Source organism: Pelodiscus sinensis, chromosome 8 (genome assembly GCF_052426305.1).
Source record: "Pelodiscus sinensis isolate ZL-2025 chromosome 8, ASM5242630v1, whole genome shotgun sequence".
NCBI lineage: Eukaryota > Metazoa > Chordata > Testudines > Trionychidae > Pelodiscus > Pelodiscus sinensis.
Genome location: NC_143059.1, coordinates 71829421 through 71850548, shown reverse-complemented (window position 1 = coordinate 71850548; position 21128 = coordinate 71829421). Strand labels below are relative to the sequence as shown.

Genomic DNA, 21128 nt, shown 5'->3' with positions numbered 1-21128 from the left:
GCTTTGAAAATGTTCTTTCTTCTCTCAGCCCTAAATCCTCAAGGACGGGCCTTCTGCCTCGGGCGGGAACGTGCGGGAACGTCTTCTCCCACCGGCGCCGCGTGGACTCCCGTGTGTAGGCGACCTCGCAAAATCCACATGCAAATGTCCATGCCAGTGATCAGCCTGGGACCCTGTTGTGATCTTTCACTCCGCCGGCCAAAACACTGGGCTATGTCTACACTGGCGTGATCTTGCGCCAGAGCTATGCAAACGAGGCTAAGCGTGGACTATCGCCGAGCCTCATTTGCATATCTAATGAGCAGCCATTTTGGCGGAAGAGGCTCGTGCGCCGGAAGGAGCTGTCGACACGGCCCCTTCTTGCGCAAGAAAACCCCTCTTGCGCGATGCCGTTCTTCCTGAAAATGATCAGCGTAGCGGCGTTGCGCAAGAGGGGTTTTCTTGCGCAAGAAGGGGCCGTGTAGACGGCTCCTTCCGGCGCACGAGCCTCTTCCGCAAAAATGGCTGCTCATTAGATATGCAAATGAGGCTCGGCGATAGTCCACGCTTAGCCTCGTTTGCATAGCTCTGGCGCAAGATCGCGCCAGTGTAGACATAGCCTGGGGGTGAGAGTAGAAATTCGCCAGCTAGATGTAGCTGAGTCTTTATTCTCCCCAAAACGCCCGTATCAGAAAGGGAGGCTGCCTTCTCCCCTCGCTTGGGACGAGCCCCCTCCTGGGACAGGCTGTTGATCAGCCTTTCCTTCCTATCTCCCGCCTTGTTGTGTCTTTCGCTCGTTACACAACAGAACCAACGGGAAAAAACCGCGAGGTCCCAACTAACCATCTTTGCTCAATATCCATCAGGCTGGGAGACCTAGGGACGGACACACGCCTGCTCGGACTGGTTTCTGGCAGCGTCTACCACTGGGGCAAGGAGCCTGCTTTGGGTTGGGGGCTGCTGACCCACAGAAAATCAGTCCGAGGCCACATGCAAGCAAGAAGCTAAGAAACACCCCTCCCCGGCGTGAAGGGTCTCAAGCCGGCGAGTGTGGAGGAGGAAAAAAACTCCCTGCTCACAACAGACCCTGGCTGGTAGATGATGTGTGCTCCAGCTCTGTGCGGGGAGGGGGACAGAGGGCTGGCGCACCAGCACGGCTCCCCAGTGCTGGGGGGGGGGGTTCCCCGAGCCTCAGGGGCTGAATCCTGCCCTTAGATTCCCCACCCCGGTGTACAGCCTAGAACGGGGTCGGCGTCTCTAGAGGGCCTGTTAAATGGGATTTGGCCTCGTTCCCACACGCTGCGCGTTTCGCTCCCATCAGCCAGGCTGTACTATTTCCCTCCCTCGTCACCCCTAAAAAAATCTGGGAGCGTGGGGATTTGGACTGGGGGGGGCGGAAAGCCGGCACTTGTTTTCTACCCTGGCGTGTGACTTCAGACACTCTGCGCCTCGGTTCCGTGTGTATCAGATGGGGAATAACTGTTCTTTCACCCGGCAGCTTGGGATCCTCTCGAGGAGGGACAGAGGTAGTAAGAGCAGCATAAACGTAACGCCCTACGCCAGGGGTCACGCGCGGGGATCGAACTGGCAAACGTCTGTACCGAAGCAGCCGCTTCCACGCCTGGAGCTAAAGGAACGGCTCAGTCAGCCAGCGGCGGTAGTAGGCAGTTATCCCTACCAGACGTTAGGGTGACAACATACTCGGGCAGCTTGCCACGTTGATTGCCAGTGTTAATAGCCCCTGGGGTTCTTTACTTGGTTGTTCAGATGCAAACCTTGTCCCTAAGTGAGGGGGAAGTGGGGTTACGTGGGGCAGAGGGAGGAGAACAGGCGGGAAGCTGGTTTCTCCGCTTGTTTTATTTGGCTCTTCCTCTTGGGGGGCCTCTTCCGATTGTGTTGATTCCTGTTCGCAGCCGGGCCTGGTGGCTGTCTAGGAAGCGGTGCAGGGAAAGGGGTTCCCATGGGTCCCTGGGTGACCCTGGGAATTCGGTGCAGCCGGATGGTTCTCTGGGGGTCTGGGAGGGAGAGCAGATATCGGCGTATCCAGGGGAGGGGCTGTCCCGCCAGCCCCAGTCTGTGTCCGCTAATTGCGATGGTTGCTGTTACCGTGACAGCATCGCTTGTAGGGGGGAGCCGAAACGCTGGATCCTAAACAGGAAGGGGTCACACCCCTCAGTGGCCAGGACCGCTGTGTGGGGCGGGAACATCGACCTTTCAAAGCCGACCCTCGGGACCGCTGCTCCAAGGTGGCCTCCAGGCGCAAACAGGCTGTCCGCCTAGAAGAGTTCGCTTATCAAGAAAGAACCAATGTAAAGTCCCCTCCCCGTGCAGGAGGAAGCAGAGATGTCGGTTCAGAAAAAGGCAGCACAGATGACGAGGGATATGGAACAGCTGTCCTGTGAGGAGAGATGAATAAGACCAGGACTTCCGGCTTGGAAAAGAGACCATGAAGGGCGGGGGGAATATGATAGAGGTCTGCAAATCGTGGCAGGGGTGGAAATAGTGAATAAAGAAGAGTTATTTACTCCTTCCCATAACACACGAATTTGGGGTGACCAAATGAAATTAGCAGGTTGAAAACAAAGAGAGTATTTCTTCACACAGTCAACCTGTGGAACTCATTGCCAGAGGATGTTGTGAAATCCAAGACTAGATAGAAGAGGGTTCAAAAAAGCAAATTCATGGAGGATCGGCCATCAATAGCTATTAGCCAGGGTAGGAATGGTGTCCCTGGCCTCTGTTTGTTGGAAGTTGGGAAGGGGCGACAGGAGAGGGATCACTTGATGATTCCCTGTGTTGTTCCCTGGCGTTGCCCAATGTCTTTGGTCTGGCTGCTCTGTAAGACCCTCCCCTGGTCACTGCTACCCCCAGACAGCCCCGGCGCTACCGGGGGCCGTGAATCAGGGGTGGACGATTCCAATCGCGGGGCAGGAGGGAATGTCATCCCCCCGCCCTGGTGACTCGGCAGCCAGCGTGCCGCTCAGCTGCCCCCGTTGCTGTTGTGTAACTCTGATCCTCTCCCCGGCTCGCCCCATGCCTCATGGCCGCCTGCCCTGTCTCTTGCAGAAGATGCTGATGAAGCAGCAGGACCGCCTGGAGGAGAGGGAGCAGGACATAGAGGAGCAGCTCTACAAGCTGGAGTCGGACAAGCGGCTGGTGGAGGTAGCTGGTGCTTTTCCCTTCCTCGTGGCCCTCGCCCGCCGGCCTCCGTGGGGCAGAGAGGGCTGGGGGCAGAGGGGGCCGGCGTGCAGTTAGCGCTCTGCTTGGGGCCAGGGCAGCGGGGAGTCATGCTGGCGGAGGTCTGCCAGCCTCGGGGGACCTCCGGGGAGGGCAGGGAACCAGCGAACAGAAAGGACCCCCCAGTGAAGCCAGGGTTCTGCTGTGGGGAGTCGGGGTTGGGAGGCAGCTGGGGCTGAGTTTGTGTCCCTCTGCCCCGTTCCTGGGGCCAGGAACCTGGGGGAGGTGGGGAAGTCGCTTGGTACAAGAGCTCCCTCCCCCATCAGGAGAGGGGACTCTGGCTGCGCTCCCCCCAGCCCCATGGAGCCTCGGGATGGGAGAGGAAGGTGCCTGGGTTAGGGGAAGGAACCGTCTGAGTACACCCCAAGCGGAGCAGGTTCCAGGCAGCATCTTGGGGCAGGGGGTGGGACCCTGAGGGGTGGGGGGGGGGAGGGGAGATTTCAGAGGCCGAAGTTCATATTTTGCTTGGGGGGCAAATCTGTAGGGCCCAACCCCCCCCCCCGCCCCCCCCCCCCCCCCCCGCCTTCGGTTCCAGCCCGGCCCACTGCAGCTCAGCGTTTCAGGTGAAACTCACCAGGGGGAGGTCTCAAGCCAGCAAACACGGGGAGGTCCCGGCCGCCGTCCCTGGTGCCCCGCAGGCAGGCGCTGCCGACGAACCCAGGGCCCCAGGACGGAGCTCCCCCTGCCGGTCGCCTCGGGTGCTCTGGGGCAGACCCGAGCCCCCCAGATCCCCGGGATCTGCTTGGCTCAATGCGATGTCCCAGCAGGGGCCTCGAACCGCCCTGCGGCCTCGGCGGTTCCCAGGCTGCTCCCCTGCCCTGGAGCTGCTCTTCCACCCACCCTCCCGCCCAGGCGCCCCTGGGAGTGGCAGAGGCGTGGCCCCGAGGCTGCCGGCCGCGCTGGCGTCCGGGTGGAGCGAGCGCAGGGCGGGCGGGGAAGGGCTGGGGAGACGCCAGGCCTGGGTGGGCGACACGGAGGAATCTGCTGAGATTATTCCGTCCCCCACGCCAGGCCCAGAATCGAGGCGTCCTGGCCCATGAGGCCGGGCCGCTCGCTCCTGGAAGTCCCTGCCCAGCCCTGCCTAGCTGGGTTGGGGGCTGAGGCAAAGCCAGAGGGCCGGCCTAGCAAGAGAGGGGTGGTGGGGAGAGGCAGGGGCCATGGCCCCGTGCCTGGGCGGGGCCGGGCGGCCGGTGGGCAGGGCTGGGCGGCCGGTGGGCAGGGCTGGGCAGCCGGTGGGCGGGGCCGGGCGGCCGGTGGGCGGGGCCGGGCGGGCGGGGCCGGGCGGCCGGTGGGCGGGGCCGCGACTGACCCATGGCACGCCCCTCGCCCCCAGGAGAAGGTGAGCCAGCTGAAGGACGAGGTGCGCCTGCAGTACGAGAAGATGCACCAGCTGCTGGACGAAGACCTGCGCAAGACCATGGAGATCCTGGACAAAGCCCAGGCCAAGTTCTGCAACGAGAACGCGGCCCAGGTGCTGCACCTCAACGAGCGCATGCAGGAGGCCAAGAAGCTGCTCAGCTCCGTCCAGGTCATGTTCGACAAGACCGAGGACATCAACTTCATGAAGGTGAGGGGGGGCCGCCTGGCCGGGGGCAGGCGCAGGGAAATCCAGGGCCTGGATTCTGACAGAGCAGAGGAGGGATGGGGGACTCTGTGGGGCAGCTCTGGCCTGGCCGGACCCCCCAGAACAAGGACCCTTGGGTTTCATGATGAGCTGGGAGCAGAGGAGCCCGGCACCCCCAGGGGCTGGGAAGAGCTGGAGCACCGTATGCGAGGGGCTCCGGGGAGGGGACAGGGCAGGGTCCTAGCCTGGCTTCCTGGTAGCTGGAGTAGCTTTTCCAGCCTCCGGCCTGGTGGCTGGAAGCCGGGACTCCTTGCTGGCCGGCAGGGGTTGGGGGGGAATTGGCCCGGGGAGGGAAGGGGAGGGGTGTTGCCTCCCGCCGCCCCCAGTTCCTGGCCCATCTCTAACGGCCAGTGGATCGGGGCGGGGGGTGGGTGCCCTCGGACTCCTGAGCCCGGCTGGGTCTTGGGACCCAAACCGTTCCCTAAGGCGGATGGTCAACCCCCGAATTCCTCGGGGGCCTGCCGCTTCCTTGGGCAAAGCGGGGAGCTGTCGGGCCGAATCCGGCTGAGGAGCAGGAATTGACGCCCGAGTAGAGGCCCGGTGGCTCGCCCAGCCCGTGGGAAAGGCCAGGGCACCCACCGGGAGGGAGCCAGGCCTGGGGGAAGGGCGGGGCGACAGGTCCTGGGAGAGGCAGAGACAATCCGCAGCAGCTGCTGACCAGCCTTTCTCCTTCCCCCCTCAGAATACCAAGTCTGTGAAAATCTTAATGGACAGGTAAGAAGCCGATCTGCTGGCCAGGATGGGAAGGGAGGGTTTTCACAGGCGGGGCCGGAGGGTGGGAACTCGCGTGACCTGGCTTCTCGCACCCCCTCTGCCACAGACTCACAGAGTGACCTTGGGCAAGTCACGTTTCCTGCCTGGTGCCTCAGTTTTCCCCCTCTGTAAAATGGAGCTATATTTCCCCCCGCTCCCCTGGGCTTGGGAGGGTTGAGCCCCGGCCGGTTGCAGGGTGCTTTGCGGTCTTCCCATGAGAAGTGTAGACCTAGAATGCCCGGCAGCGGTTGTAGGATCCGGAGACGTTCCCTGCATTGGGCGGGGGAAAGGAAGGCGGGAGAACCTTCCCGGGGAGGGAGGGAGCACGACAGGCGCGGAGGGCGGCACCCGGCCCCGTTCGTTCAGTGGTTCAGCTCTGGGTCTGCGTGCGGGCTCTGCTAGGACGCGCCACCCCGGCAGGATGCGCCTCTTGGTCTCTCCCACACGGGCCTCGCCGAGAGGCCGGGCACCCCAAGGAAGCCTGCACCCTAGTGGTGGCCTACCCAGGCGCAGGAAGGGCCCCGGCAGACGCGTTAGCCCCCAGCCGAAGGGGAGCTGGGGGGAGAGTCCTGGACTGACTTGGGGGGCCGCGATCCCAGAAGGGCGGGGAGGATGCAGCTGAAGGGAAAGGGAACGCAGGCTGGATCTGCAGCGGTAGGCTGCGGGGGAGCCGCACCGCAAGGGCCATGGGAAACGAGGCTGGCCAAAGCCCCAGAGAACGGCCTGCCCCGGCGTTTGGGCTGGGGGCCTGGCTGCTCTAGAGGCCGTTCCCAGCGCTCCAGGCAGACGGTTTGAGGAGGGGAAAGTCGGGAGCCGAGGTTGGGGGGGCAGAGGGAGGAGCGGGCGCGCGACGCCTCTCCTGAGTCTTTGCTCTCGTTGCCCGTCGGGACAGGACCCAGAACTGCACAGGCGGCAGCCTGCCCCCGCCCAAGATCGGCCACCTCAACTCCAAGCTCTTCCTGAACGAGATCGCCAAGAAGGAGAAGCAGCTGCGGAAGCTGCTGGAAGGTGAGTGGCGCGTCCGGCGCCGGCGTCCTCGGGAGGTGGGAACGTGCCGCCAGTTCGTCCGTTTCTCCCCCTCCAGCCGTAGCGCCCCGGGGACCCGTTGCCTGGTAGCGTGGTGCCCCGCGATCAAGATGCTCGTTGCCTGCGGGGGGAGAGGAAGCCGCATTCCCCCTCCCCTGCTGGGTTGCTCTGAGGTCAGCGGGGTTCGCCCAGGGCTGATCAATCTGCACTTTGCAGTGTCGTGTTGACAAACCTTCGCTCCCCGTCTCCAGAGTCTCCGAGGGAAATACGGCAGCTCCCAGGCTAAAAACGCCCAGGGAATTGAATGCCCCAGCGTCAGAACTAAGGGTCACCAAATGAAACGAACAGGTAGCCGGGTTAAAACAAAAAAAGGAAATGTGTCTTCACACAATGCACCGTCAACCTGTGGAACTCCTTGCCAGAGGATGTTGTGAAGACCGGAACTTTAGCAGAGTTCAAGAGAGAACTAGATAGGTTCATGGAGGTTAGGTCCAGCAATGGTTATTAGCTGGGCTGGGCAGGAATGGTGTCCCTAGCCTCTGTTTGTCAGAGGCTGGGAATGGGTAACAGGGGAGGGATCACTGGATGGTTCCCTGTTCTGTTCCCTCCCTCTGGGGCACCTGGCATTGGCCACTGTGGGCAGACAGGACGCTGGGCGCGATGGACATTTGCTCTGACCCAGTTTGGCCGCTCTTAGTTGTGCATTCACTTCATGAAGGTTAAAAGCAGCCCTGAACCACGGTCGCTGTGGTAGAGCCGTGGGAACTCACGGGGCTTTGCTCTGGAGTGATACCGGCGTGACCCAGATCGGGATCTGGCCCTTTGTGTGCGAAGGGGCTTCACGTGCAGGAAACCGCCTGCGAGGCCGGCGGAAACCTCCGTTCCCCTTCCGTCGGTCTGCCGCGGCCAGCGAGCTCCCCGCTCAGCTTGTCCCGGGACTATAATCTGGATCTTGGGGCATGAAATTTCAGTTCAGGAGGCAGCCTGGGGGTTCTGGCCAGGTTCCAGAATTGCCTTCTGCCTTCCTACGTGCCCCCTTGCAATTTCCATTGGCTACCGCAGCATGTACTGTGCTCCATCGGCGCGTCTGGGGCTTCTGCCAGCCTCGGGATCTCCCAGGCCAACGTAAACTAGCGAAGGATGAAAAGAAACCGGCACTGGCAGGAAGGAAGGTGGGCGGGTGAAGGATTTGGCAGTGGGGATGAGAGATGCTAACGTGTCACTTCCTGTCCTGAAATGCTGTGCAGGGCACAACCGCCGCAAGCCCTCCCGGGGGAATGTCGGTTTTGCTTTCTGCTGATCGGCAAGCCAGTAAAACGTGCTTTCTCTTGGAGGCTGGGGGAGAGCGAGTACGAAAGGGGACTGGAGAGACTGCGTTTAAATAGACATTTGTCGTTGACCTATCCCGGCTCTAAACAGGGATGGAAAACGGCTACGCAGGCAGATAACTTTCCCACCCTGCGCAGAGAATACGTGCAGGATCTGAACCGAATCAACCTCTGTCTTTGATTCCCGTCTCTCCATGTTACCTGGGCACCTGCCTGCCATTTGCCTTTAGCATTGATTTAGGGCTTGTCTCCACTACTGCATCTATCCACCGGAGATCAATTTAGCGGGTCTAGTGAAGACCTGCTAAATCAATCGCCGATTCTCTCCCATCCACCCAGCGCAGTGTGAACCCTGCAGTCAGGAGATCTAAGCTCCATCGACTTGGGTTGTGCTGCTGACGTACCTCACGTTGCGTAGCTTAGATCGACTGGTCCCTGCAGCATAGACCTGCCCTTAAATAAAAGGAACCGTGGCTTGCTCCTGGGCTTGGCTGTGCTTAGCGCTTGTCCCTGCAGACCCTGCCCTGAGTTCCCTCTGTCTCCGGATCCCCAGATCCTTTCCTAGCCCCGTGTGGGAGCTCATAGGGCGCCCCATCCGGCTTCCAAGGGGACCCAGCAGACATGCCTGCGCCTCTGTGAGCGAGCAGCCTGCAGCTCCTCGAACCCGGCGTCCCGTTCCAAGGCGGGCGTCTGCCTCGGAGGCCGATTCTTGCCAGGAAATGGCTCTGCAGTCCGGGTTTGCGCTGGGGCTCTGCTGTGGCACCCGCGGGGGAGAGGCAGCAGGCCCCCGTAGCGACTCTGACCGGGATTGTGGGTTGATGCTGCCGGCACAGACCGAGCCCGCGGCCCAGGGGATGCTCCCGTGCAGAATGGTGGCCCAGGACTGCAGGGTCTCGCGCGCCGGGAGGGTGGCTGAGCTGAGTTGGCTGCAGAACTGGCTTCTTTGCACGCCTTCCCCCACTCCCTGCTCTTGCTCCTGGGCCCTGCCAGAGGGCCGCCCTGGTGCCGCAGAGCCGCTGCCGGGCCAGGAGGCTGAGGTAATGTTTGGCTCTAGCCGGCAGCCAAAGTTCACCTTGTACACCGGCCGCCAGCAATGCAGCTCCGGCTGGGTCCCAGCTCCCTCACCCTAGGGCCAGGCTGGGGCCGCGGGGGAGAAGGGGACGCTGGGCGAGTGGGAAGGAATTGACTCCACAGTAGCCCCATGCTGGGGGTCAAGCAGCCCCAGTGCCAATGCTCTCTCCGGTTTTCCCCTGTGTGCGTGGAATAAATTTTGCTACGCGCACCGAGGCATGTGCAGGTGTGCACCACCAGTAGAAACACACGCCACTGGCTGTGGATACGCCGCTAATCAGCTGAGTGGCATCAGAATCTGTCCTTGGTGGCCGCCCGAGCGCTCAGCTTACAGGGAACCCAGTGAACAGTTATGTGCGAGCCTGGGCGTTAGGGAATTTCAGCGCCTGCCTCTCGGCTTATTTCCGAGACGCCCTGCTCACTGTCCTCGGCTGCTTCCCGAACTAGGCCATTAGGGTCTGCGCAAGATGGAGCGACCCGAAAAGCTTCTTCCCACACGGCGGGACTGGTCCGGCCGGTCTGTGGGCTGGCTCAGGGCAGATGGCGTGTGGATTGCTTCTTTCCACTGGCTCAAGGTGGGATATCTCCCCAGCCTTCCTGTCCGTCTCCCCCGGAGGCCTCAGAGCTGTCTGGGTCTAGCCTCAGGTTTGCCCCGAGTGCTGGCAATTGGAGGCCCCCATCTTAGCTGGATTGGCTCCCCCTTCCAAGGACAGATTCTTGGGGGGGTGAGGCCTGCTCACCTAAAGATTCTCTAGCGTGTCCCCTGCGAGCCGCCGTCCGCCCACTGCCCTGGGCCAAAATCTCCTCCCGCTTCGCAGCCGAACGTTGGCTGATCTGCCGGGCCGCTGGCCACCGCCCCAGAAGCGATCGCACGGCTGCGGCGTCCGCTGACGACGTTCCGCCTGGCAATCGGCCAGGCTGGGGGCCAGCACGGGCTAGTCGGCCCTGCCGTGGAGAGCACTGAGATTCGGTAGCAGGTGCTCTCTCTTCTACGTCAGCGCCGCGCCGATGTCGGGGTCCGGCCGTTGTCTGCGAGCCGGCTCCGAGGCGTGTGCAGGGAGCTTTGTGCAAGCACGCTGGGGCGTAGGGCCGCTGGAAAGCTGTTCGCAAGGACCTTCCTCCCTCCCCTGTGGCGTGCAAGCCACGCGGGGTGAAATGCACCAGAAAACGACTGCCGGGACAATCCACTTGGCAGGTGGCCTGGTTCCTAATAAGCATCAACTTCCGCGTTCTGAGGAGGAGGGGGTCTCCACCCCTGTCCGCCTTGAAGCTCCACCCACATTCTGCTACTTCCCCCCTATGCTCCGCCTCTTCCTGCCTCTGCTCCTCCCCCTCAAGGCTTCCTACCCACCTGGAACAGCTGATAGGCGGGGTGGGGAAATGGGGGACCAAACTTGTTGACCAAAAAAAAAAAAATCATCACTGTGCCTTTAAATCCCCGCTGTCAATGCCAGACGTGGCAGTGGAAAAGTGGCCCCGCCGGCCTTCCGTCCGAGAAAAACAGAAAATACCGGATATTTTACATGTCCAGGATTTTCTGGGTTTTTTTTTTTTTTTTTACCGGACAGGGGCCACAAATGTCCGGGTGAAAACCGGACACCGGGCAACCCTACCAGAAGGGGGACTGCTTGGTGGGGCCGGGTGGGTGGTCTGTGCTGTTTGGTTCCCATGGGGGCTCCGCTGTAGCGTTAGCGCCTGTGGTCTGGTTGTGAGCGTCCCCTCTTGCCTTCCAGGGGTGGTTTCTGATCTGGCCGTTTTGTCTCTTCTCTCTCCCCCTCCAGGTCCCTTCAGCACCCCGGTCCCCTTCCTGCAGAGCATCCCCATGTACCCGTGCAGCGTCAGCAACCCCGGGGCGGAGAAACGCAAGCACTCCACGGCCTTCCCCGAAGGCAGCTTCCTAGAGCCATCGCCTGGACCTGTGGCCAGCCAGTACATGAGCCAGGGCGCTTCCGCTGGCGAGGGCCAGTCCGCACAACCCATGGTGCCTTGTAGCTCCACGCAGCACATCGTCGGACTCCCCAGCGGCCCGCAGCCGGTGCACTCGGGGTCCGTCTTCAACCCATCTCACTACCCCAGTAGCACCTCATCTCAGCAGTCCGTGCTGTCCCAGTACGGCGGGCGCAAAATCCTGGTCTGTTCAGTGGACAACTGTTACTGCTCCTCGGTGTCCAATCACAGCGGGCATCAGCCGTACCCCCGGTCGGGTCACTTTCCCTGGACAGTCTCTTCGCAGGAGTATTCCCACCCTCTTCCCCCCGCGCCGGCTGTACCTCAGTCGCTTCCCGGACTTGCCGTGAGGGACTGGATAGACGCCTCCCAGCAGCACGGACGTCAGGATTTCTACAGAGTCTATGGCCAACCTTCCACCAAACACTACGTCACCAGTTAACCCTCAGACTCGCCACGGAGTGGTGTTCCTGACGCTTTCGGAGCTCCGCGTCCAGTTTTTCTTGCTGTCTTTTTAAATTGCACCCCCCCCTTCCTTCCTGCTCCGCTCTTCGCCGTTGGGGAGGGTCTTTTTCTCTCCTCTTCCTCTCTTTCAAGTATTGGTTTTAATTTAATTTTTCCAAATTCCTCCCCTCGCTGGAAAAAGACGAGGATGAAATTAACGAGGAGAAATGAATGAGGTTTTTTCAATCAGACATCGGGTTCTGAATTTTACACGTACTTGCTACGTTCTGGTTTTGAAAACTTGCAGGGACAGTGGCTCCTTTTCTCTTTCAGTATCTCTGGGCTCTTTTTGGTTCATTTTTATTTTCCCTTCCCTTTAAAGAAAATTCTCTCATTGATTCAGTAAGAAACAATATTTGTAGATTTTTTTTTTTTTTTTAAGGCTGATTTTTTTTCCCTGTGTGCGTGTGTGTGTGTTGAAAGGCTACTTCTCATGCATCCTGGCTTTTTTTCCCCCTTCTTTCGGAGATTTGTAAATACACGATGGCAGGAGATTTAATGCACAAACAAAACAAAAAAACAACAAAAAAAGGGAAAAGAAACTTAAAAAAAAAAAAGTAAACAAAAAAAAATCTGTTTTAGTTTCCGGGAGCGAAGCGTTGCCACGTTGCACACGCCCCTTCCCGTGTATCGCTGATGCAACTTCCTGTAACAAGCACTTTGTATAAAAAAAAAAGTGGACTTCCTGCTATAAGGCACAGGTATTTATTCTGTAACCAATTTTAGAACACAAAAAAAATATTCAAATAAATGTGATCACTTAGTGCAAACGGTTTGCTTTGGTACCCTCCTGCCTTCCCCTCCCCAGGGACCCGGGATGCATTGTTCCGATAGACGGCGGCGCATTTATGTTAAAGACGAGCTAGTCTCAGGGTTGATGGGCGTCTCTTTACGTCAGGCATTGGAATGTTCCCGTGCACAGCGCCCGGGCTCGGGGAACCCGCGAACGTTGGTGAGACACACGCAGGCTTTGAACCTGGGGGGACCCTTTTTAAAATTAAGGGGCCCGATTCTGGTCTCCTGTTGGGCCGGATTCTGCGGTGGCTCAATGCCTCGGCTCCTTGCTCCTGGCCTGCTGCCCCGCAGCTTTGCGCGGTCCACCTGATTCTCTCCTCCTCTTACTCCAGTTTTTGCAGCGGTGTAAATCCATTGCCTTGAGTGGAGCAGCTCCTCGATCGCAGCTGCGATTCAGGCTCCTCACATCCTCCTTTTGCTACCCGAAGCAGCAGAACACGCGAATGTGGTCCTGTTGATTTGAGTTGGTGTGGGTGCAGGTTCTGAGCCGGTAGCGGTTCCCAGTCGCCCTGGGAATGAGCAGAGAAAGCTGCCCGTGCACGCCCCGTCGGGCCTTCCTTTGGTTCTCTCCACGGACACAGTGTAAATTACTCCGGAGTCTTGCTAGGCGCGTAAGATCCCAATCAGACCCGTTCTCTTGTCAATATCCCCCAGGCCACCATGTGTGTGACTCCAGCATTCTGCAAGTGGTGTGTGTTCGGGGATGGGGCCAGGACGAAGAGGCAGGAGCCCTCACTACGCACGGCCAGTGTGCGACTCTTATCAGCTTTCGTCAACGAGCAGCGCGCCCCGTCCGCAGACCAGTCCTAGCCGCCCCGGGCACAGGTGTGAACTGGTCTTAGGGCTCCGCCCTGACACGAGGCCAGTTATTGCTCCGCGTAGAGTCTGGTGGCTGGCGTACAGTCGTGACACAGCGCCCGTTGGCAGAAAATGGCAAAGGGTCAAATTCAGGCTTCCTGTCCCGTTTTAAAGGGGTTTGGGCATTTTGAAGTCGGCGCAGTCAGAGGGGTTTCTTGGGTTTCTTTTCTTTTAAAGGGCGAGAACTTCCTTCTGGGTGGACAGAGGCAGGCGGGTGTGTATAGACCAGGGGTGGTCAATCATTTTTGATCGGGGGTCCCTTCAGAAATTTTTTAAGTGGCCCCAGGCTGTCCTGGAAGGGGCGGGGCCAGGACACTTCTGTGATTCCCTTCCCTGATTGGTCTGGGAGTGAGGGAGCAAAGTTTTGGTCCTCTTCCTCCCCACCCCCCAGAGAACTGCCAGTTGTTCTGAACAGCTGACAGTTCCCACTAGGCACTGGGTGCGCCTGGCTGTGGGAGGAGACTTTACGCGCTCCCGCCCCCAAGCCCTGATTGGCCTGGGGGTAGGGGGAGTGGCAGGGGCTGGCCCGCGGAGGCCCTTTTGCCCACCCCAAGAGTGTCCTTTCTCCATCCTGACCCGTGGCGCGATGGCTCTCGGGACGCCGGGTTGTAACGTGGCAGCAGGAAGCCCGTTTCCATCCGGCCGTCGGGCTCCTCGAGGAAGGGGAACCTCGCTTGAGGGGGGTTTGCAGGATTCACCAGGTCTTCACGGCAGCCCCGTTTCGGGGGACAAGGGGACGGTGGATTTCTCCAGGCGGAAGAGATTGTCCCTGGTCCCCCTTTCGTCGTTGCTTCGCGGACCCCTGTCACAGCCGCAGTTGAGAGCGGAGCCCTGTTTGGGGTCTCGGAGCTGTTTCCGTGTAGGGCTCCGTGGGCCGCCGGTGAACACTGCCTGGTGTGGTCCAGGGGGCTCGGTCGCAGTGGAGCGGGGCCGTGGCTTCCCCGTGGCTGGCGTGGAAGCCGGGAGGCTGCGTCTTTGCCCTGGAAAACGCAGCATCCACACGTCAGATGGGGCTGTGGGCACCGAACGATCCTGGGGCTGCGCGAGGTTTGAATTGGGACTTTTACAAGCCCGGCCCGTTGGCCAGTGCAGGCGCCGGTGGCTCTTTTCCGCGAAGGTCCCTGGTGCCTTTCCACGCGGGGCAGGGGCAGGAAGCGCTTGCTAGGAGGGGGACCCCAGCTGGCGCTGCCTTTCAGATCCAAGGGTGGCCAATTCATCCGCTCCGGGCTGGAGCAGACTAGGAGATGTGGGGCGCGGGCGTCGGGCGTGTGCCATGGCTCCGCTCAGACCAGCCGACCCGGAGTGCGGCCAGCTCGGATTCTACAAGCCACCAGCCTTCCCTTCCCCCTCTTTGCTGCAGCAGGAAGGTGGGAGAGGCAGGACTTGGCAGGCAGCTGGGGCCTGCGGGTTGAGCCGGGTTCTCTTGGCTTCTGCTGGAGGCCGGCACTAGCCATGGGCCTGGCCCGCCCGGGACCCCAGCCGCCTCCTGGGAGGAACGTTTCAATTGCCCTCCCGGTTAGCTGGGGCCGTGCTCCTTGCGGGGGAGGAAGCAGCCGGGGTCTGGGCTCGCCTGCAAGTCCCAGGGCTTGGGCGGCGCCTGCCCTGACCCAACCAGAACCGGAGCCAGAGCCTGGCTGGGTTTGGACTTGCAGTTCCCGGGGGGGGAGGGGCTTATGGCCCCGCCGGTCCCCGAGTAGCAGGCCAGGGCCTGCAACTGCCTCTTTCCCCATCATCCGCCAGCCATGCGAAGGGGACACTGAGCGCGTAAAGGGGGCACGCGGCCGTCACGTTGAATCTTCCCCCCCCACGGGAGGCGTGTGGCTTGTCCCCATTGGCCAGTAATGGGGAGGAGGGAGGAAAAAGTTCCTACAGCAGGGCGTGGGGGGACAGGGTTATACCACCGGAGTGGGGGGGAGGCTCAGCCGACTGGGGATTGTGGTCGTCTCTCCCCCTGCATTTGAACATGTAGACGTGGGCCACAGGCATTTTCTGCCCCCCCTTGTTGAGCCGGGCCCCCCGCTCCCCAGCCGGGCCTTTCGCCTCTTCCTCTGGCTCCCAGGAGGTCACGTTGCGTAGGGGGAGCTCCCCGAGATCTAATTGTGTCTTACCAGGGCTGGCCCCGGGGTGCTAGGCGCTGTACAGACGCCCACTGAGAATTGGTCCCTTCCCGGCAGAGCTAACCCCCCCACACACACTAGTCAAGGCGGGGAAGGGGGGAAGGCCCCGCTTTGCAGAGCCAGGTGGACCCCAAGTCTCCTGTGTCCCCGTCCTGCCCCAGACGGCCGGTGTCTCGGCAAGCCCTGATTGCCAGCGGGGCAGGAGGGACGTGGCGTGAGACCCCCCGGCAGGGGGCTTGGGGCCAACACTCATGTTTGAAAGGAACAGCCGCGCAGCGCTCCGCGAAGGGGGGTGGGGTGTTGCAACCCATGGCCCGGTGCCTACAGCCTTCACTGCTCTGGCCCGGTGCAATCCACATTCCTCAGCTCTGTGTCATAGGCCCCGTACTGAAAACAGCCCATGGGAGTCCCCTTTTCGCACACGCAGCCGGTGCTGTGCCTGTGAAGGAAAGATCCCCCCCCACCACCACGCACACACACTCCCCAGTGGCTCCCGGACCTTCTGGGTAATCGTAAGGTACAGCACAGAGACCTGGGATGTTCTAAGCCCCCGTGGATTTGCTACAGGGACATTCTACCCATTTTACAGTTGAAAACACTGAAGGACAGAAATTAAGTGACCTGCCCCGGCCTTTGAATCACCTTGGCAGAGTCACCAGGATCTCACCTCTCTGCCTGTTTCTCTTTTGATCAAATACGTCTCCCCCCTTTTTAGCAGCCGGTCACAAGTGGCCACGAGTTTCTTTGAAGTCAGTTCGCAGAGGCTATCGAGAGGAGTTTTGGGGGAGGGGAGGTTTGCTCTGTCCATCGGGTCTCCAGGAGCGACAAAACAGGTGTCTGTCTTGGACAGAGCCACTTTTTGAAGGGTGAAAAGCGGCCGCGGGTAACGCTGCGATAGACCCCGCCAATTAAAAGTGGTATTGGCCATAACGCCTTCCAAGCACTAATGACGACGGATGCTCACGAGGGTCAAAACGCTCGTGCCGGTGGCGTTTCCTTTCCCTGTCGCCCATGGACCGCAGCTTGGCCCCCCCTTTGAATTTTCCGTCCGGGTTTGCTGTGTGCCACTAGCAGGAGTGCGACAGCGGGAACTTGAAACGCGCTAACTTCAAACTGGAACTACGGGGTGACGCAAGATGGTGATACTGGTCCCTTCTGGCCTTTAAAATCCACGGACCAAACATTTCTGGCCAGCCGTGTGGACTGCCTGGGGTTTTGCACAGCTAGTGACAGGGTTGTCTGTATCGACGTGCCCATCCGCGTGAAGACACGGCTAAAAGCCTGATCTGCAGCCCGCCCTCGCTAGGCAGGGACGTGTCGCCTGGGAAGAGCACGTGGAGTTTTGTACAAGTTCCTTACCAAAAAAAAAAAATCTGCCAACGTCTCAAACGGAGGTGTGTGTTTTTCGCCCTCCAGTCTGGGCCTTTATTGCCTCGCAGGCTGGGTTCAGACCGTCCCGCGGGGGGAGGGGGGGGTCTCTGAAATGCACAAGCGAGCCCAGTTGGGTAACCCCGCGGCGACGGAGTCGTCTGCCCTGCGTCACCACAGCTCCGCTTTCCGCTGCCTGGGTTTGCACGCGGGCCGGCTGGGCCTTGGGGAGCCGCTGGAAGGCTGGGAACGCCGCGGCAGCGGGGGGGCAAACCGAACGTCCCAGCCGGGTGGGGCAGCACGCTCCCAGATGCTGGAGTCTACAGCGAAAGCTGCTACCCGTCGTAGACACGGGGTTGGGGGTCGCTACAGCGTAACCACGGCTACAGCCGGACTCCAGGCAGTGTGTCCTCTGGCGGCCTTGGGCCCGAGCCAGGGTGCTCCAGACATGGCTGCTGGTTTGTCTTAGGCCTGTTGGGAAGCAGAGCACGGCCAAAGCCGCTCCAAGGGATCCCAGACCTGCTGGAACGCTGCAGCCGGACCTGGGCGGGAAGCAGTAGGACTCCAAACCGGGAGTGTTGCGCGTCTCCGCCAGCTCCAAGCTCCCTGCCTGGGCGACGGAGGGAACGACGTGTCGGCTTGTCGGCCCAGCTCCAGGAGGGTGCGTCTACACAGCGTCTTTATCCCCTCACAACGGGGTGCGGGTCTGCCCCGGCTTCGGCCACAGCCACGGTCCCGTCAGGACTGACCCATCCTGCTGCGGGTGGGGCTACAGGGGCTGTCCTGCCATGCGGGGAGCAATGGCTAAGCCCCTAGGACAGAAACACCGAGACGGACGCTGGGTAGTGAGCTAGGCTTGGTCCCAAGGGAGGCGGCGGGGGGGCTAACACCCCTCCCCTGACGCCCGTAGCTATGGCGACATATGCCCCTTTGTGGACACGGCTGTGCAGGCAGGAGAAGGCGATGGTGGGCAGAGTTAAGGGTGCTGGGGGAATTGAAAACCCTCTAGCACATGGATTCCCAAACTGGGGGGCATGAAGAAATTCCGGGGGGGGGGGGCGCAAGGTGACCCAGACCCCCTCCCTCCGTCAATCTCCCCCATAAGTTTTGCTGCTATTTTGTTTTTCGTCCCCGGTCAGTTTCTTTCTTTTTTTCCCTCAACAAATTTTGCTGCTACTGGGGAGGGGGGAGTGAGGGTTTCTCAAAAATCGAAAAGGGGGCGTGATGCTGAAAAGTTTGGGAACCCCTGCTCTAGCAGCGTATGCTGTGTGTGCACGAGGGGCCCGGGATGTGGCCCGGCCAGCGATCGCTACGGCAGGAATGAAACGAAGCTCCCCGTGCAGGGAGGACGTGACTCGGGGGTGGAATCGGCCGCGGGTTGTCCTGCCGCCCCATGCCAGAGCGATCGGCCGTGGGACCTTCCTGCCCTGCCCCCGCCCTTCCCAGCGAGCAGCCTGGCATCTCCCGCCAGGCCCATGCCCGCCAGCACCCCACACTCCTATGCACCGTCTGTGCGTTCGGGCTCGGGGGGCCAGAGGGAGGGGAGGCCGCAGTAGCGGCTCGCAATGACCCCTCCTTCCCAGGACCAGAATTCACGGCATGCCGGTCTGGGCGCTGCACCGGTTACTTTAACACAGGCGGGCGGACAGGAGGCACCGAAGACGCTCGTTGCTTTACAGCCAGGGCGCTGGCTGCCCCACGGCTGTGGCGGAACCATCTCTAGGGTGGCTACACCGAAGGCCAGCGATTAACACTCCACCGCACTGCCAGGGCAGCCCCTGAGCCGGCTTCTGCTCTCGTTCACACGGGTCAAGCCGGAGTGACTCCAGTCAAGGCACGTGACTCTGAATGGAAGCCGGGGTGAAGCCGATCCGGAGCTGGCCCTTTGTGGCTGGCGATCCCCGGGGAGATGCAGCTAATTCTGGAGTGGAACGGGACTGTCCTTCCTGCCCTCGAGCCCTCCCTCTCTGTTCTGCCTGGCGCTGGCTTGCGGCGTTGGCTCCCCTTCGCAAGGTTGCTGCAGCTGAAGTCCTCTGTGTCACTGTTGCAAGGTGACTGTGCTGCATTGGCATCGCTTCCTGGCGTGGAACGAGCCAGCCTCACCGGCCAGGCACATCAGTGGGGTGCTGCCACCCAGCCCCAAGCCCTGCCCCCCTGCGCCACAGCCTTTCCTATCTCCAGCTGGGCACAGGGCCGGGCGAGCGCACCGGGGAGAGGAAAGCTGTGGTGCACGGTGCTATTGCTAGAAAGTGCAAATGCCACAGTCCAGCTAGGCCCCTGAGCTGGGCTGCTCTCAAGTTCTAGGGGACTCGCCCCCGCATTCTGCTCTGGGGCCATGGCTGGGCCACGTTCGGGTCAGAGCCGGGACGTGTGCAGCCAACGGCCAGTGCGCGCACCAGTGTCCGTGGGCAGCCAGCGGGGTGCGGCAGGCATGCGAGCTGGCATGACTCATGGACAGTGAAAACACAGTGGCACGGAGACTAGGGGTGCCAAATGGTTTAACCAAAAATACTGACCCCCCCCCCCCCCCAAAAAAAAAGACACCAGGAAAAAATTCAGTTAAGAAAAAGAAAGGGGGAAACCAAAGTTTTTTTTTTTTTTTTAAGACCCCAACAACAGTTATTAAAAAACCAGCATGGCCCCTTTAAGAAGGCGTTTTTGCTGGCGGCCATCTTGTTTTCCTACTCCAACCACAAGACAGCTTCCCTGCGGAACCAGGTAAGCGGGGCGAGTGGGAAGCCAGGGGCTGGACCCAGTTGCTGAGTGTTGTAGGGTTGTCAGGTGTCCAGTATTTTCGCCTCCTGGCTGGGAAAAAAAATCAGAAAATACTGGACATTTTAGGACATTTTAGGTGTCCGGTATTTTCTGAATTCTTTTACCGGACAGGAGGCGAAAATACCGAACTGTCCAGGTCAATACCGGACACCTGGCAATCCTCACGGAGACTAGGGACGCACGCAAGTCCCCCCAGCTCTGGCCAGGCTGGTACGGCTTCTGCTAAAGCCGCCCCTGGAGATCTGCTGTCGTCAGCCCAAGCTGCGCAAAGCTGCCATCGTGCCACCGATGGCACCTGGCCAGGTGGGGTTTTGCCCACAAATGTTTATGCCCAAATCAAGCTCTGAGGTTCCCTAGGACCCCACGTTGTTTTTGAGGATACAGACCAACACGGCTCCCCCTGGGACTTGTCGCCACGCAAGGCCCTGCAGTTAGCCGGCGGCTGTGGGAATCCATCAACTTCGTGGAAAAACTGGCACAGTTACGGACTTAGCACGGGTCTTAGAAGGTAGCTCCCTGCTCGTCATGGGCCAGGGTATTTCTGCCTGCCTCTGGCAGCTCCACACCAGGCCTCTGACAACGTGGGGCGTTTGCCCACGAAGGCTCATGCCCTAATAAATTGGTTAGTCTTTAAGGTGCCGCAGGACTTCTCGCTTTTGCCGACTGCACCATAGCTAGGACCTGTGGTTGGGAACGAGCCAGGGTCGGAGAGCTGAGTCTAAGGCCTTCCTGGCTTGGGAAGCTTTCTGCACTGGAAACTCTCCTCTGTAACCCGAGGGGGGCTGGTCCGAGCCAGCTGGGCGCTGTCTGTTGTGTTATTTCCTTCTGATCCTGGTCAAGCTGCTGTCCTGTCTGGTGAGAGGCCCCACGCTGGATCTCAGCACCATCGACTGAGACCAATGTGAACCTTTGCCTGCCAGCTGGAGGGACTAACGGAGGCACAAGCTGATGGAGGTGGAGAAGGCTGTGGTCTTCCTCCCCAAGCGGTGCCCTCGCAGAGGGAGGGAGGGGCCTGCTGGGCCTGAGGAAAGCCGCACCGCTGAGGCAGAGGAACCGTATCACAGGCAGGGAAGAATTTCTCAGCCTTCCAGGGGACGTGCTCGGGCCCGCTCAGCCCTGCCAAGGAGTTGTGGCTTCGGCGGGCAGGTCTGGCGGGACGGATTTGGGTGCTTCCTGGTGTAGCAGCAGCGAGTGTTCCCGTGCCAAACGAGGGCCGAGCATTTCCCTGCTTAGCACAGAACGTTTCTGTCTCAACTCCTTCCCGATGGAGGGCTGGGTTTTTTGGAGTAAGTGAAACCCACGCATGCCTGCGTTCTGGCGAAATCGTCAGCTTCTCCTCACACCGCCCAAATGCCCCCAGGGCAAAATATTTCCATTGGGGGTTCTGCTCAGCCACCCCACACAATCAATTGTTTGACAACCCTTCTTCCTGTAGGCCCTTCTGCTGAACTACATCTCCCATGATGCCCCACAGCCAGGAACACCACCAGAAGGGAAGACAGGTGCATCGTGGGAGATGTAGTCTAAGCAGGGAGCCCATGAGGTACCCCAATGAAAGGGGAAAATTTCAGTTTTCAGCCAAAATATTTCCGTTTTTCACTGAAAAGTCTAGATTTTCAATAGAACCCTCCCCTTCATTTCTCAACCGGCTTTATCATGTAGGAAAGCTTCGTATGCGGCATCGACCACTAAAGCGTCTGCGCGCTCTACGTAGCGCCAAATCCAGAAAGGTGCCGAACTCCCAGC

The 21128-nt window shown here is 60.4% G+C and overlaps 1 protein-coding gene across 2 annotated transcripts in view; it reads left to right on the top strand.

Annotated features, from left to right (window-relative positions):
- The window catches only part of TRIM8 (tripartite motif containing 8), a 52449-nt gene extending 40210 nt beyond the window's left edge, over positions 1-12239 (top strand). Inside the window, exons 3-7 of one of the 2 annotated variants that reach the window (XM_075935574.2) lie at positions 3046-3144; positions 4550-4783; positions 5523-5554; positions 6486-6601; positions 10800-12239. In XM_075935574.2, the coding sequence (XP_075791689.2) occupies positions 3046-3144; positions 4550-4783; positions 5523-5554; positions 6486-6601; positions 10800-11407 (1089 nt within the window). In that variant the 3' untranslated portion in view covers positions 11408-12239. The remainder of the gene's footprint in view (positions 1-3045; positions 3145-4549; positions 4784-5522; positions 5555-6485; positions 6602-10799) is intronic. The other variant, XM_089780229.1, reaches the window with a different exon arrangement.
- The last annotated feature ends 8889 nt before the right edge of the window (positions 12240-21128 follow it).